Source organism: Mercurialis annua, linkage group LG2 (assembly GCF_937616625.2).
Source record: "Mercurialis annua linkage group LG2, ddMerAnnu1.2, whole genome shotgun sequence".
NCBI classification, from domain to species: domain Eukaryota; kingdom Viridiplantae; phylum Streptophyta; class Magnoliopsida; order Malpighiales; family Euphorbiaceae; genus Mercurialis; species Mercurialis annua.
This window is the reverse complement of record NC_065571.1, coordinates 12,202,628-12,220,605: the sequence shown is the minus strand read 5'-3', so window position 1 is coordinate 12,220,605 and position 17,978 is coordinate 12,202,628. Positions and strand designations below refer to the sequence as shown.

The window sequence follows — 17,978 nt, the reverse complement described above, 5'->3', positions numbered from 1 at the left end:
CTTCGATTTGGAACGCGACCTGTTTCCTTTCCCACCATCTCTCTCATGACTCCTGCCCCGACTCACCACAAGACCAGAAACCGATTCCTCCTCATTAGAGTTAGAGACCTTTTTCTTTAGTTCTTTGGATTGCAAAGCATCCTTTACATCACTAACAGAAATCGAATCTCTACCATATAACATTGTATCAACAAAGTTTTCATATGAATTGGGCAAAGAACATAAAAGAATGAGGGCTTGATCTTCTTCTTCAATCGAAACACCAACACCTTGTAAATCTATAACAATTCGATTGAAGTTATTAACATGATCTCTTACCTGAGTATTTTCCGTCATCCTCAATGTATACAAACGTTGTTTCTGATACAACCAGTTTGTAAGAGATTTCTTCTGAAACTTGCTCTCCAACGCTCCCCATAAAGCATCAGCAGTTCCTTCACCGATAACCTCTCTCAACACCTCATCAGAAAGACTCAATAGAATCGTACTATGTGCCTTTGACATAATATCTGCCTTCTCTCCCACAGACAAACCTTCCGGTAAATTGCTTTCTCCTCCTAACGCCGCTATGCATCCTTGTTGAATCAAAACAGCCTTCATCTTGACTTTCCACAAAGTAAAGTCATTCGAACCATTGAATTTCTCAATATCAAATTTATGAAGCGACATTTTCAATCAACAAAATACCTAGAATCTCAGATTTGAAATCTAGGCTCCGATACCACTTGTTAGCGCAGCATAAAATAAATAAGAGAAGAGAAAAAAATCACACAAGATTTTTTACGTGGTTCGATCAATGCGATCTACTCCACGGCAGAGAGAGAATTTATTCTATATGTTTGTTGTGAGTTTACAATAGGGTCATCACCTCTATTTATAGTGAACCCTTAAGACACAATTTAAGTCCTAATCCAATAAGGAACTAGATTATAAATCCTAAAAGGAAAACAATGCTAAACAAAGGATTAAGTATCCTAATCTAAATAGGAACAATATATCCTAATCCAAATAGGAACAATATGAGCCATAACTCAACAATAATTTGATAAAATCATTACACAGTTTAAAAATATTTTGGAAATAGCTTTGTAAATATTTATTAAATATACAAAATTATCCTATTGGTTCGATCCCTAACTTTAAAAAATAAATAAATTGGATTGAATAATTTTATTTAATTGAAGTAAATAATTTTTTTTCTTTTGAGAAAGTGCATTAATTCCATATGCAACTGAATTCACATAAAAAGTAAATGAAATAAGCGTATAGCTAGGAAATAGAAAAAAAAAACAAAATTAAAAGCTAGTTGTAAATGATTTAAAGGCTTATCATCAGTGACGGACCTACTAAGGATCCAAGGGGGACACTGGCCCCCCTTAGAAAACAAAGAAAATGAAGACCAATTTGATACTATGAAATATGAATGATCTTAACATAGCAAAGCTAATTGGCTTAATACATAGTTTGACCCCTAAACTTGTACCCTTTTACCCATCTAACCCCTAAACTTAACGTCTCACCTATCGAACCTCTGAACTTGTTAAATAATCCGATTTGACCCCTGAACTTGATAAATACGTAAATATTGAACCCTTCCGTGTCCACCTGTCACTTAAAACATTCTAGAAGAAATTATGTACGGAGGGGTTTAATGTTTACGTATTTATCAAGTTCAGGGGTCAAATCGGCTTATTTAACAAGTTCAGAGGTTCGATAGGTGAGACGTTAAGTTCAGGGATTAGATGGGTAAAAGGGTACAAGTTCAGGGGTTAAACTATGTATTCAGCCAAAGCTAATTAGTTAACAATATCACTTGTGCCAAAGGAATCCATTTACTGTTTTTGTCCTTTCTATATTATTGAATTAATATTAGCCTTTTTAACAATTTTTTTTAAAATTTTATAATAAAACTAATAATAATCAAATATTTATATAATAACTAAATTAAATTATTTAATTATTTTTATTTTATTAATTTCATTTTATTATTATATGTATTGTCATATTTTATTTGAATGATCTTTTTAGATATAAAACAAATTTATATTAAAATTAAAAATAGCCGACAAGAATTATTAAATTTGATTGTTTCTCAAATATCTCCTGAAAAGGCTAATGTTGAGGTAGATTCATAAAATTTATCTAGCGCTACAATACTACGACCTAATATAAAGAGCTATCTACACGATTTGAGAGATAAAATTCGTTGATCGAAAAATCTACTTAACATGTCATGCTATGATCCTAAAGAATAATTTTTGCCATTAATCAAAAATAGTTTTCTTTTTTGTGTAAAATTTTATCCATTCAACTTTTTTGTCCTTTTTTTATATAAATTTGAAATTCATTTTTGAAAATGCATAATTTAGATGAAAATTTCTTTAAAGTAGTAGGAATTGGAGGTTTTTTTTATAAAAAATAACATAGCAGCAAGAAAATATATATTTTTTAATTTATTTGTTAATGAAGTTATTATTAGTTTTATCAATTTCTATATTATCAATTGAACGATCTTTTTCTACGATTAATTTCATTAAAAGTCTATTGTGCTACTGGATGGGGGTGAGCTACTAAATAATTATGGTTACTTATATTAAAAAGATGTGTTTATAAAAAACCAACAATGCAACTATTATATAACAGTTTTAGAAGATGAAGTCCGAAAGAAAATATTGTGATATGATTTATTAATTTTATAATGAAATGTTGTTAATTTATATATTTTTTGTTTAAATTTGTTTTGTATATATTTATTTATTTTGGACCCCCCTGAAGAAAAAAAAGTCTGCGTCCGTCACTGCTTGTCATGCAAAAATGGTTTAAAAAAACGAAATGTCACAAAATCAATTAGTGCTTAAATGGTTAAAATGTTTGCATATAAAAGAAACAGAGGAAAATAAAAAGTTGTAAAATCTTTTAGCTGTTAAAAATTAAAATGCTTGTCATGGAAAATGAATTGTGCAAATTACATGCATGATTCAACTGCTAATTAGTCATGTATATATAATTTATCACACTTTTTATATTCAAAATGGAAATATATATTCATACAATAGCGAAAACAAATTATATAATAGAAAAGAAAAGAAAAAACACAAATTAATAAAGATTTGACATATAAATGTGGAAGTCACAACTTCAGCTTATGTCTCTTGGTAGAATGACAAGAGAATTACAGTTTATGGTAGACAATAAAAAAAAAGTTGGTGCTCTAATGAATAAGATTCAAGATGATGCTGCATTTAAAAAATTAACACTGTGTGAGTATGTTAAAGTGAGAACTGAACAAGATTTGAAGTTTATATATATTGTTCTTAATAATATGTTTGGTTTGCAAGCAAAGGTGAAACTCCATAAGAAAATAAATGGAGATGAGAAAACTAAAATTCTTCAATTGGCCGAAAAGAAATTTATAGACATTTATCAAGGCACTCCTCAAGGAATATTTTGTATTTCCAAGAATTCACCATGATCTAGTTAGAAATTTGGGCACAAAAAAACTATCATATTATAGTATTTAAAATTGAATAACAGCTTGAATATTAGTCACAGTATTAATATTATAGTCTATTTAGGAATTTGAAAAAAAAATATATTAAAATTGTCGCTTGGGAGCTACTGTTTTTATATAGTATTTAAAATTGAACAATAGTTTAAATATGTAATATTCAGAGTAGTAATATCGGATATTAATCTCCCTAGGTCACTGAGTCATTCCAATATTACAGAAAGGGTACTAAGTTTCAAATCGTTAAAAAATAGTCACTAACTTATCAAATTATTTCACGGGATATCACTCGAGACAAAACGCTCTAAACATTTTGCGTTTTATCCTACGTGGCATGCCATAATTACAAAAAGGTGTATTATTCAGTATCATTTTTTAACAAAATGGTATAATTCAGTACCCGTTTTGTAATTTGCGATAAATTTAATGACCTTCTGTTAAGACGGTGACCTCCCTGAGAAATAATTCGATAACTTAGTGATTATATTTTAACGATTTCAAATTTAGTACCCTTTCTGTAATATTGGAATAACTCAGTGACTTATGGAGTTTAATATCCTAGTAATATCATATTATTTTTCTCCTTTTACTTTTGAATTTACAAAAAAGCTAACTCTTAAATAGTATTTTAACTATTTTTGAATAATTAATATCATCTTAATATTTATCATTCAATTATTTATTATATTATTATTTCTTTATATATTTATGAATTTCATATTTTTATAATGTCTCATTCGTTATCAATTTTTCTTTATTTATTTTTAAAATTCTATCATCTAGGCATGACTCAAAGGCCTAATGTCTTAAAAAAACCCCGACATTTTAGCCCCTTTTTAATCATACCCTGACGTTAAAAATTTGTCAATTTTAACTATTTTACATTTTTATGTTTCAATTGCACCTTGAAAAATTAAATTAACGTCTTTTGCGTTTGGAAATTTGTTTAAAACATTCTTCATGTCTCGCATATATTAATTGTATATTTTTAAAATTTATTTAAATTTAGTTAACTTAATTAAGAATTTAAATTAGTGTTAATTTGATTATGGTTTTTAGTTAGTTTTTAAAAATAAAGGACTTATTTGTACTTTTTTGAATAAAAAAGAATTTAATTTCACGTTTAGACTTAATTAATTGAATGATTTCATCATTTAAGTAAAAAATTTAACAAAAATTAAAATATTAGGGTACAATTGAAAACGGAAAATTTAAAAGTGGGTAAAATTGACAAATTTTCAACGTCGGGGTGGAATTGAAAAAAATTTAAAGGTGAGGGGTTTTTGAGTGATTAGGCCTGACTCAAATAATAATTTTGAAACTGCAGTAATCAACGTGAAAATCTTTGTAATTTAAAATTTGATCGTTCCTGAAATGTATATGTAGTTATAACCAATTGCAAAATATTTATTTGTAATTTATTTTTTAATAATTGGATGAGCGGGAACGTTTGACCTCATACGGCTATGGATGAGTAATAATGCATCGAACCAAAAGATCGGATATCCCCTTATTCTTGACTTGTGTTTTATTGATTAAATCGATTTAAAAGACATATCCGGAATATCTTAACTTAACAAACATGACAATTCTAAAGGATCTGCAAAATAAATAAGTATGGAAAATTTAAATTGTTGGAAGATGGGAAGTTGAAAAACCATGCATGACGCGCATATGACTGAATATGGACTAGCATGTGAGGAAATAGTAAATACTCATAAACAAGCATCTAATCATGAAGTTTTTATCGTATAACAGACATAGGTGGATTTTATTCCATTTACATACACAAAGTCTAAACTAAATGTATAAGTGAGATTGATTTTATATTTACCATCATAAAAGTCTATACAGCCACTAATTATATCTTCATAACAAATTCTAAGATTTTTAAGCGATTTGAGTGATTTAAAGCTAAATTAACGTGATTATCTGCTTAAGCCTGTTAAAATGAATCTAGCCATTTATTCAAAGCATTCAAAAAAATATTTACATGCCCATGTATAATTGATATACATATAAGGTTAAAAATACATTTAAACCTCAATTTTGAAGTATTTGGCGGTTGTTTATCATTTGTGAGTCAGTACAGTTGGATTCAGGATCCCGTAAGAACATGGAAGTGGTTCCTCCGGTTGATACGAAGCTTTTGGTCCAAACTAGAGTTGACTCCGAGTTCAAACGAACTGGAAATCTGGTCTAGAAGTTGCTGGTTAGGCGACCTTGTGCTTCAAAGCCAACGATGACATGGCGGTCCAGTGGTTTTGACGTGGCAAGAAGATTTAACTGGGGATTGAGTCTGGAAATTACATAAAAAGGCTCTACAACTATTTACAAATTTGTAGGATCAAACGGGGCCTAATTCCAAGCTCAAACGATCTCGAAAACACAAAATCAAAGATCTCAAAGGATATGGAGGCGACGAACGACGACGCCAGATGAATTGGCGGCATCAGCACATCTTTGTGGAGGCGGCGCCATAATGATGTGGAGGAGACACTCCCTGTTCCTGGTCCGAAGGAGGTTTCGGGAAGGTATGATATTTCTCCGAAAAACATGCAAAACAGAGCAAAAGTTGCGACTAAATGTATGAGATCAATATTTTTGAAATACATGTATAAAATAAATAAAAACACCCTGACATATTTCTAAGGCGGAAATCATGGTAATATAGCGATAAAATGAATCATGGCAAAATCAATAAAAATCACCAAACATGCAACCTATATATCGAAATTGATTGTGGAACTCAAATATGACAATAAAAATGCTACAATATTGGGTCCTCAGAAGTAACGTTATGAGTTCTTAGCTCGTTTTTATGCAATCCGGATGTATGATCCAGCTTTGGAACTAAGTGTACTCGTTTGTTCTTGAGTTATTCATGTGTAATGACTTGATTTATTGTCTAGAATCGACCATGGTGTGTGTGTGGAGGGTGATATATGGTTCGGCCTAGGATATTTCAAAGTTAAGATTTTTTTTATATATTAGTCCCCCCCTCCTTTTAATTAGAGATAAGTGTGTTTATATAATAATAGATTAGGGATTTTTATTTTGTGTTTTAGGTAGCGTAGGAATGTAAGATAAGTATCTAAATTAGTTTTAATTAATATCAATTAGTGTTGGTAAAAATTCACAAGTGTGCTGATGTCAACTTGTAATATAGACTATAAAGTTTAGATATCATACCCACAAAGAAATCTACTAAATACACCCACTTAATGATATTCAATTTGAATAGCCAAAATGATGTTTGAATGTTGTAAGAAACAATTAAATAACAATTATAGCTAAATTTTACTAAAGCTAACATTAGATTGAGATTTAAACTTATGAGATGGAAATCAAGAATTATTAATTATCATTAAGCTTTTAATCTAATCAGTTATGCATATGTTGTCAGATTATGGTTTAGACTAATCGAATGCACCTATAGCTCTTTCTCACGCCTCTACAGGTAAAAATAGGTAATAAACAATTATCAAGAAAGTTAGTCACTCTTGTGGTATAATCAACCTAATTAACTAATCAATTGTAAGATTGCACAAACAACATCAAGATTGCACACAAGACCATCCATGGGTTTGCATCAGTGCTAAGGATGATACTATTTTCCTCCAACTAATCTTGCACTAGCTCATCCACCATGTCCACTCGCATGTATGTTTCCTCGACATTTGGATGGTGTGTGACTTTCTTCATATCGAACTCAACACTTTCATCGCCAATCCTTAGAGTTAACTTGTCATCATGTACATCAATAAGAGTCCTGTTAGTCATATTCATGAATGGCCGGCCTAAGATCATTGGGCAGTCTCTAGGTTTAAAAGTATCTCTAACCTTATATGTATATCTCTAGCAGGCTTAATAACTTAACAATGTTAATTAGCTTTGAATCCTGCAAATCACCTATAAATTTTAGGACTGCTATGAAAAAGTAATTGGAGGTTGTATATGCATTCGAGATAATTAATAAAATCAATCTCACATATACATCCGACTTAGACTTTGTGCATGAAAAATTAATAAATATCCACCTGTGTTTGATACATGATTGAAACCCTAGGGTTAGATACTTGTTTATGAGTATCTGCTACATGCTCACATGCTAGTTTAGATCGAGTCATATGCGGGTCATATAATTTCCAGCTTTCCATTTACCAGCTTTTTTGACTTACTTACTTTCCAACACCATTATACTGGGACTGTATGTATGATTGAGATCAGATATAATAGATATACCCAATAAATGAATGTAATCGATAAGTCAAGTATAAGAGTTTTGATTGTGTCCATCGAACCCGATTTTTTTGTCTGATGCACAATGGTCTCACCCATCAGCGTCTGAGATTGTCTAATTTGTACAAAAGGTATTTCCTAGATTAGTTAGGTGGCGACTATATTTTTCATAATCTAACAAGACCTAAAGTTAGCCATAAGGCTGGGCGAGCGCCCCTGAAATGTGCTCCGCTCAGAATGACCATAAGTCACATTCCAATCCTTACCTTCCATGTCACCTTTTTTCATGACTTTAAGTCACATTCCAGTCTTGACTTTCCAGGTCACCCTTTTTCCTGACTTACCATATTCCAGTCCTGACCTTTTAGGTCACCCTATCTCTCGTGACCATAAGTCACATTCCAAAATTTTGACCGTTAGGGTCATTCATTTTCCAAACTTATATTCCAATTTCGACAATACCGCTTGTCTATTATAGAACTTATAGAAGAGAGTTTTCATACACACGTCAACGATAGCATTTCATATGCGAAGATCTAGATAAAAAATCATAGGCATTACACCTCACCCGGAAGAGAGTGTGGAAGTGATAAGGTTGGAAGGAACAACGTGTCTCTATGATATCAACCGCTCTACGTGCTATGTGTTAACTAACAATGCACATCATAAGCGTACATATCATTCATCCCATGCATGTCATATGCCATGCATCATATACTAACCCTTTGTGGATGCACCCATCCTATAATCGGCTGTATTGGGCACCCAACTAATATCTAGAATGTCAAGCATCAGCTAGTGGTTAGCTAGAGTCAAGGCATGGAAGCAATTAGAAAGCAAAGCCATGAATCAGACAAGGCAAGAGATGGAAGATCAACTCTGCATTGCAGAATCACCCGAGAAAAGGGTTAAAAGACATAATTATGAAGAAGATCCTTAAACTCGGCTAGAAGGGCAAATGATGAAGATCAAGCATTCCTCAAGACCAGCAAGACAGATTTCGAAGAGGAGGAATGCAAACCTGTTTCTAAATTAGGAAGGCTGACCACTCAAGTTTTCAAAAGGCTAATGAAGTAAGGTAATATAAAACCAATCATAAAAAAATTGCGAGTACCATAAGGAGGATGGACACTCTATGGAGTAGTGCTAAGCTTAAAGCACGCTATTCAAGATTTGATAGAGAAAGGAAGCATCAAATTCCTTGTAGAGACCACGGGAGGAAATGCCGTTACGAGGGATGAGTTAACAATTTTCAAAGCCGACATGATGACTGAATTGAGGGCCGAGATCGAAACCTTCAAGTGCAAGATAAAGAATGAAGTTATGGCTATGTTTAGAACTGTGAACAAAGAGCCCGTTATACCATGACCTCCCATCAATACACAATATACTACATTAAAAAAAAACCAGAAAGATTCGAGAGTGCCGAGAGCTCCTGGCATAAAATTCTTCAAGTTCGAAGAACCATTATCTAACATATTTGAAAGATTGAGGATTATGGGTCCAACAAGACCAACAAAAACAAAAACAGTTTATGGTCCAAATAAATCGAATTACATCGCCAATGCTGATTGCAAGCTACACAAGACTGAAGGCATCATACAGACCAGTGTGTCGTTTTCCGACATAAGATTCAAGATTTGTTTGACAACGAAATAATTTTAGAGCATTTAAGGGATAAAAGCGGTGACCCTGCCCATGTTTGGGGCATTTACAGATATGTTCTCCTGAATAATTTAGTTTGATTTCCGGTTGTTTTTATTTTTCCATTTGAATTTTCGATCAGTCTATTTATTTGATTAATTTCAATCAATGATAAACTTTGATTTTGCTTATTTCTGTAATGCCTTACCTGATGGACATGTTCTTTTCAATCGTCATGCATGTGTAAGAGATAAGTAGATTTATACATATAATTGGTACATTCAATACTTTGTATAAAGAAGCGATTGACTTTTAGAGATAATTATGTTTCAATAGGTTCTACTCCTGAAATGTAAGGGAGAAAGTTTACAAATAAATAAACTGTCTATAAAAGGACGGTAACATAATTTTGTGCATTTATGTTTCTCCTTTTCTACTCATTCAAAGCTTCTGCGATATCAGTTTGTCACCAGAAACTTGTTTCTTTTTGGATTTTCTACTTAGTTTTAATATGTTATCCTGGGTTTATTTACGTAATAGGTATATAATTCTATGCGTGATGTTGTTGAGGTAGTGACGCTTTGTTGAACATTTTATCATTTAGTGTCTTTTATAATTGGTTGTTTAACCTTTTTTGTGCCTCTCTTTTAGTTAATTTTTTTTACCTTTTCTTTTCGTGTGCTACGCTGCTACTCACATCCTTTTTCATTATACATATTATGCTTCCAATATGAAATATGATATTTTTTGAAATATTATTTTTTTAATTTAAATTTGATTTTGTAGAATATTATTATTATGAAATTTGAAGAGTTTTTATTGATGTTTTGAAGTTATAAAATTCGACGAGTTTAAATATTAGTTTCATAATTATAAATTAAGCAAATATTTTTTTAAAAATATTTATTAATTACAGTTTTAACGAATTGAATTTAAAAGTTAAATGTCCATAAAATTTGAAGAGATTTAATAATTTTATAGATAATATGTTGAGCTTTTTGAAAATTTAATAAATAAATTTAATTATATTATATTATAAATTAAATAGTTTGATTGATATAATATATTGATAATTTGATTTGATCTAAATTGTATAAATAAAGTAATTTAAAATCAACCAATATAATTTATTTTAAATTTAAGTTAATAACATTAAATTAATTTCTTTAACTTAAAAGTGCAGGTTATTAGCCAAAATAATATCCTACCTTTGTACCTTATATCAAAATGGTATCCAAATTTTAATTTATAATCTTTTGGTACCATATTTTCTATTATTTGTTTCAAATCAATTTTTTACAAAATCCGGCAATTTTTAATGACGTGGCAACCAGAAAAAATATTTATCTTTTATTTCTTTTCACATCAAATTGATACATTTAATTGACCATAAACTTTTACTATTGGATTTGTACTTATTAGTTATTTAATTTGTCTTTTGATGTCAAAACGAATAGGTCAAACAATGTATTCCGGGTGCCACGTCATTATAAATGGCCGGATTTTATAAAAAAACTGATCTGAAATAAATGATAGAAATTATGATCTCAAAAAGACACAAATTAAAGTTTGGATACCATTTTCAGACACAATATAAAGATTGGATACTTTGGCTAATAACTCTATAAGTGCATCTTAACTGAATATTATTTATATATTTAATATAAGATTGTATAAATTAATTATTAAAACTATTTAATCTCAGCCGCATCCATTTTATTATTAATAAAAAAAAAAGAGAATCTAACCATCCAATAAAAAAGTGTCTTAGGTTACATTTTAGTTCAACTTTAGCCGTTTTTCTCATAAAGAAAAAAGCTTTAGCCGTTTTAACTCGGTTGTGAGTGTTACGTTGCAGTTTTATTTTTAATTCATTTCATAACTGTAAACTGTCGGACTGAGATATCATATTTCTAAGGTAATTCAATCCTTCTTCTCAATCATTACAGTTTGTAGATTCCATTGATTGGTGCTATGTTTTGTGTGTTAATTTTCCTTTAGCTAAGGTTGCAGTAAACGATTCAATAACTGTGTTTATTTAGTAATTTTATAAGCTTTGGAATAAGTTTATTTAGTTCCGCTGATTTAGGCATTCATTCGTGAACTGCATACATGTTTAATCCCATGTTTAACTGTTAATTGAGATTCAAATGCTATGTTTAACCGTTAATTTATCAATTTGATGTTCTGCTTCTATTCAAATGCCGGACAATGCCCATATATATGTGTATTTTGTACGTAAATTCGTCGAAATTTTCTTTTTTAATCTTTGGCTATTACCTATAATTTTTGTTATCGGATTTTGTATTTTTGCATTTTAAGTCTTGCAGTAAACGATTCAATAACTGTATTTACTGTAAGTGGGATTGATTTGGTCTGATTGTGTTTGTCCATGTTTCTTGAATTTCTGGAGGGTTGGCATTAACATTAGAAGATTCCTAATTTGTTGAGCATTGATTCTTAAACTAGTATATAATTTATTTAAAGCTGCTGATTTTTGAGGATTAACCTTGTCCGTTGCTATAGGTTTTTCTTTTATTCTTACGATATGCGTCAATTGCTGGGTTGATCCTTTTGCGCCACTTGACACGAGGAAAACTAATTGTTACTTGCTTGTCATACTTGATAAGTCATGCTCTAGTTGTTAATAATATTTCAAAAAAGTCATGAATTGTGCTTGTGGTGGTTTGATGTTTAAAATTGTGCATTTGCAGTTTTTTTAGTTTGGTTTCATTGCATCAATTTATTTTATTCATAGCTCTATTCTGTATTCTTCTTGAGGCAAGGTGGACAGTGCCCGTGTATGTGTATTTTGTGCATAAATTCGTCAAAAGTTGCTCAATTAGTCGAGTCATACTTCTTCTTATCTCAGCATTTGTATAAGTAGCTCGGATTTTTCTGTCTTGCCAATTCGATTTCTACAGTAACATTAAAGCAAAAAGCAGAAAACAAATTATTCAATTCTTTTGTTTATTTATGACTGCAGGCATAGAGGCAGCTTCGAGTTCAGCCGTTTAGAGAGGATTAGTTTACAGTACATCAATCCCACTCGTCTTTCTTCATTTGCCGTTGTGATGCTATTGTTTTGAGTAATTGTAGAAGGATATTGAACATTGTGGGTTCAGGGTTGCATCTTCACTTTCCACATCGCAAGGAAAAATAGCAATCCATCTCCCAAACAAATATGCCAAAGAAAAATAGAGGGAAACAAAGCAAAGGTACAAATCCAACCATTTGCATTTATTTTATACTATATCCATTTAGAAATAAAAGCTGCATTATCATTACAAATTGAATAGCTCATCAACCTTGGTTCTTAATGTGTTTCTTATGTGATGGCCTCACAAACAGAGATGAAGAATTCTGTGCAAGAAGAAGCAATTCGTGAACTCGAAGAAGCAGCTTTTGAACTCGAGCAGTTTAGTAGAAAGACAAAGAATTCTTCAATCCGGAGCCGCCTCTCTTTTCATATTAAGGAACTAAAAAAGAGCCCCATTCAGGTGAGTACTAAAAAAATTACAGAATGTAAAAGAATACAAATATTTAATAGTGTTTTTTATGTTGCAAAGATTTCTCATTTTCGTTAAAATCTGGAATTATTTTTTAAAATCCTTATGTTATGTGATTTTTAGTAACTTTTTATTTTATATTATAGTTTTGTTTACATGGTAACAATTGTCATTTTATTTATCACTATGAAGCATCCTGAACCTATTACTTTAAGAGCTTGGTTGAAAATGGATCAGAATCGGGTAGTTACAGCTGTTCCAGTTGCACGCCTTACAGATAAAGCAAAAGCTCTAATTAGGTTTGTTTATATAAACTCTCCACTATTGCTTTTCAATTTCATAGTTATATTGACAATGTCCTTTGTAACTCATGCAGAGGATTTCTAAAAGACTTTAGGATCCTTTATCTACAAGGGAAAGCTCACGGGAGAATAACTTCAGACAATATTATTATATATGACGGAACATCAATGCTTATAAATAGGCAGTACGATCTTGTTGGGGATTCTGACACCATTAAGGCTGATTTTGCTGCAATAAAATCTGTTATAAGAGCGAGATGCGTGGAAGCGATCCCTGTCCTAGGGACTTGTCACATTTTCTCGAAATTATCTCGAGAGAAGAACTGCCCACAGGGTAAAAGTTGATCTCTTATATTCTGATGTGGACATATTTGCTTTTGACATAGTTTCATAAGCATAAATAGCAATCTTCTGATTTATCTTTTGTGCCGGTTTTCATATTTGATGAGCTGGAAAATTGATTTAAAGATTGTATTTTCTCAAACAACTATATTGACTTGTTGAGGAACCTATGATTTTCCACCTAGATGCTTAATTTTAGATTCAATGGATGTGATTTTATTTGTTTTTAAGTAATGATTGGTGCAACCAATCTATGGTTATTTCTCCATCTTCTTTGTCTTTTAAGTTAATGGCTGAATGGAATTTTTGTTTTTCTAATCTTATGACTTGTAGTTTCAGTGAGTGTGTAGGTTTATGTTTTTTGAGTTGATTGCAATGCTGTAGACAAGCTTTCATGAATCTTAACTCAAACATCCCTTGTTCTTAAATTAATCAATAATGTATGTGTCCTATGTTTGGAATAAAGATAATTTCCTGGTCATCATGAATTATTTGATTTCAAATTCTGCTCAGGTTCTACCTATGTGATTTGACTTGTATTTTGGCTGTTATTATGTTGAGATGGACCATAAAATGTTGAATGTTCTAATTATTTTGTGTTGTTCCCTCACTTTCCATCTTTGATTTCCTTAGTTTGGTAGAAAAAAGCGAATCTAAGATCCTTCCTTGCTAGATGGGAAGTACTTTGGTTACCAAAGAGATGGTTGTGCAGTAATAGTTTTATGTCATTCTTATTATTTACTCATGAATGCTTGCTACATTCATTATTAAGAACTCACATTATAAATTCTAATTTTCTGATGTTTCAGTGCTCTTCAAGCTTTCATTTTTAATCACCCAGCTTTCTGGAGTAACGATAAGATTGTTCGCAATGTTATTGCGTTAAAGGTGTCTTATTACCATTGTGGAGATTCAAATAGAACAAAGTGGGAGGATAATGCAAGTCAGATTCCAACAGATGTTATTGTTAACTGGAAATCACTTGTCCAGAAATTTTCAATATACAAGGCAGTTCTTGATGAAAGTCCAACAAATTATGATGAACTTGTTGACGGGTTGGCATTGCTAGTTTTTTTCAGAGATTGCTTAATGCACGCACATAAGGTATCGCACCTATGCCTCTTGTTTCATTTCGTGACCCTTTAGTTCCCCTTACACATGCTAAAATATAGTTTGTTGCCTTTTAGTGTTTCTTTCAAGCAAAAGTGAGAATTAAGAGAGGGCTTTTAAGAAGTGAAGTTAGAATATAGTCTGATAATTTAAGTACAACCAATTTTGATTGACTCAAAGCAGTGATCAAAACAAGCTCTAGTGCTATAATTTCTTAAATTGATGGTGTATTTGTTGAGAAATCTTATTATATTGCTTATTTGTTTTTTACTAATTCTGAAAGTTCTTTTCAGAAACGCTATGCATTGACTCAACGCAAAATTGCAGATGAACTATATATCCTATTTCCTGATTTTTTGGTGCATTTTATAGAGAAAACATACTGTATTGCTGATGTTAGAGGTATGTTTCGCATCCACAGAAGTGTTATATTTCTGTTTTAGTACATTCCTTATTGCTCATAATTCAATATTATAATACGAGTTATAAATGATGACACTCCAGGTGAAAGCCTAAGGAGCACGTAAGGGTGTAAAAGAATTGAATCAAACCAAATTATGGTACCGAACCGACTAAAATTTAAGTTTGACACTATGGAAGTTTTCAGTTTTTTGGAATTGGACCAAAACAGTCCAACCTAAAAACAAATCAAACCAACTAGTTCGGTTCAATTTGAGATATTTAAGATTTTTATAAAATCGGTTTGGTTCGGCTTTGAAAATAATAATTAAAACTTCAATTTAGTCTCCATCTATCTCAAACCTAGTTGAGCTGCATAGCATTATTTTTGCCCATATTTTCATTTCTATTTTAGGAGATTTGTATTTGATAACTATCTGCAATCTTAAAAGTGTTCTTGTCATATCTTGATTTTCAGAAATTTGCATGAGATAGTTGCGGAGCTGTGTACTAGACCAATTTTGAGCATATACAATCTGTAATTTTCATTTGATCATGTCGTCATTCCAATATATCAAGTGATGAAGAGGTGTAGTTTAGAAAGTTTGAGTTTCAAAGAGACTTGATGATCCAAAAAAAATGGACGTTTCCCAGCTTTATCAATGGTGTTCACTGGGTCGGATGGGAAAAAATCTGCAGGTCAAAGACCTCGGGTGGATTGGGATTTCGTAACATATCCACCTTCAACTCAGCTATGCTAGCCAAGCAGGTTTGGCGCCTGCTGCATGATGAGAATGCTCTGGTGTCAAAAATTATGAAGGCAAGATACTACCCTAGGCAATCTGTTCTAGATGCAAAAATTTCAGCAGGCGCAAGTTTTACGTGGAGGAGCATTCATGGAGCTATACCTCTCCTCAAAAGTGGTGTGCGTTGGAAGGTTGGTGATGGTTCAAACATCAGAGCTTTTAAAGATCCCTGGATACCAAGAGATGGGTTGTTTTACGCAACACCCAGAGACAACGGAGTTGTTTCTGATATCAAAGTCAGTGAGCTGTTTGAGAGGAACGGTAATGGCTGGAACGTTGAACTGATCATTCTCAGATATGGATGCGCAAGATATTATGAGGATTTTTGTGCGGGAAGCTACCTCTGTGGATAAAATTATTTGGCATTATTCTTCGAATGGATACTATTCAGTTAAGAGTGCTTACCATATTGCAGCAAATGCAAGCCGTGGACCATCCAGTTCAGGCACGGTTCAGTCAGGTAGGAGATTGTCTTGGAGCAGCATTTGGAAGATGCATATCCCCCCAAAAATCAAACACTTCGCTTGGCGGGTTCTTGTTCACAGTTTACCTACGAAAAGGGCCCTTCATCGTCGAGTTAATATTGGTGATGGTCTATGCCCAAGGTGCGGATTAGAAGAGTCTATGGATCATATTTTCAAAGATTGCAGCTGGGTGAGAGGAATTTGGTTCCTGTTGAAACTGGGCATAGACACTAACAGGTTCCCGGAGGATGACTTTGAAAATTGGGCAATCAAGCATTGGATTAATTGGTATATTGAGCTTATTGATTATTTCTGGGTGTTGGCGTGGGCAATATGGTACGCTCGTAATCAACTTTGTTTTAGCAATATCACTTTGTCACCTGAAACAATTGTTGCCTGTGCAACTAAACAATTGGTGATTTTTGCTCAGCTAATGAACCTGGACTGACAAAGAAAGGTAGTAGTGTTGCTTGTTGGCAGAAACCGGAAGAGGATGGGTCAAAATTAACACAGATGCAGGTGGTTATGATAAAGGTGCATGGGGCCTGGGTATTGTTGGCAGGGATTATAATCGAGACATCATGGTAGCTGGAAACGTTAGGAAGAGGGCATCGCATGAGGTTATCTGTGCTGAAGCAGAAGCGGTTAAATGGGGGCTTGAGATAGCACGTGATTGTTCCTTCAAACAGGTTATTATTGAAAGCGACAACTCTGGTTTAATTGCAGGTCTTTGCAACAATGGAGACTACTTGAATGAACTGGGGGATATACTGCAAGAGATCCGCACTTTGGCCAAGGATTTTGAAAGAATTTTATGGACAGCGGCTCCTAGAAATCGCAGTCAGCTAGCTCATGAGCTTGCCAAACTTGCTACTGATGAAGAAGCAATACCTGATTTGCTGCGACAGAAATGGATGGGAGAAAAGAATAGTAACTGTGACATGAGAGTGCCTTAGATTTCTGTTTTGCTTTTTGTCTTGCTTTGCAAGTTATTTTGCTTATTATCAAAAAAAAAAAAGTTCTAATTCTTTTAGTAGTTTCAATTCAGGCTTAATCACCAAAAAACCCTTCATCTTTTAGCCACTTTTTAGTTGCACCCCGACGTTATAATTTCGTCAAATGAACCCAAATTCGCACCTTTGATTTTCAATTGCACCCTCAAAATCAAATTGGATTCTTTTCCACACAGAAAAATTCATAAAAACCTTTATAAAGTACTTGTTTGAATTCTTTTTCACATAAAAAGTTAAAAAATAATAATGACTAATTTTAACACTTTTTTAAATGGAGAAGAGATCAATTCAGTATTTGAGGATGATATTGAAACACAAAGGTGCGAATATAAGTGTATTTGAAAAAATTACAACGTCAGGGTGCAATTGAAAATAGACTAAAAAGTGGGGTTTTTTTTGTGATTAAGCCTTTCAATTTTGGCAAAGTTTTTCTTATTAAAATAAATTTAGTATGATTTTGTTTAGGTTTCGGTCATTGAATAAAGTAAATTCATCTAACGAAATAAAAAAATGTGAACACAGAAAAATATAACTAAATAAAAAAACAGAAAAATATAATTATTCATTTGAGAAAAAAATAAACTCAATTGATACAATTGACATGATTTTGCTACAATTGAAGTAAAATTTATCAATTCA

The 17,978-nt window shown here is 32.1% G+C and overlaps 1 protein-coding gene across 2 annotated transcripts; it reads left to right on the top strand.

Annotated features, from left to right (window-relative positions):
* The first annotated feature begins 11,171 nt into the window (after positions 1 to 11,171).
* LOC126669540 (uncharacterized) lies at positions 11,172 to 17,359 on the top strand. Of its 2 annotated transcripts, XM_056104756.1 has the most exons (6): positions 11,172 to 11,312; positions 12,381 to 12,612; positions 12,746 to 12,894; positions 13,096 to 13,202; positions 13,280 to 13,539; positions 14,357 to 14,549. In XM_056104756.1, exons 2-6 carry the CDS (start codon positions 12,579 to 12,581, stop codon positions 14,431 to 14,433), a joined length of 627 nt encoding a protein of 208 aa, XP_055960731.1. In that variant the 5' UTR covers positions 11,172 to 11,312; positions 12,381 to 12,578; the 3' UTR covers positions 14,434 to 14,549. The 2 variants fall into 2 exon arrangements, with proteins under 2 accessions (XP_055960731.1, XP_050218986.1); XM_050363029.2 differs by lacking the exons at positions 11,172 to 11,312; positions 12,381 to 12,612; positions 12,746 to 12,894; positions 13,096 to 13,202 and adding exons at positions 14,951 to 15,059; positions 15,535 to 17,359 and having other exon boundaries at positions 13,344 to 13,539; positions 14,357 to 14,651.
* Positions 17,360 to 17,978: the final 619 nt, after the last annotated feature.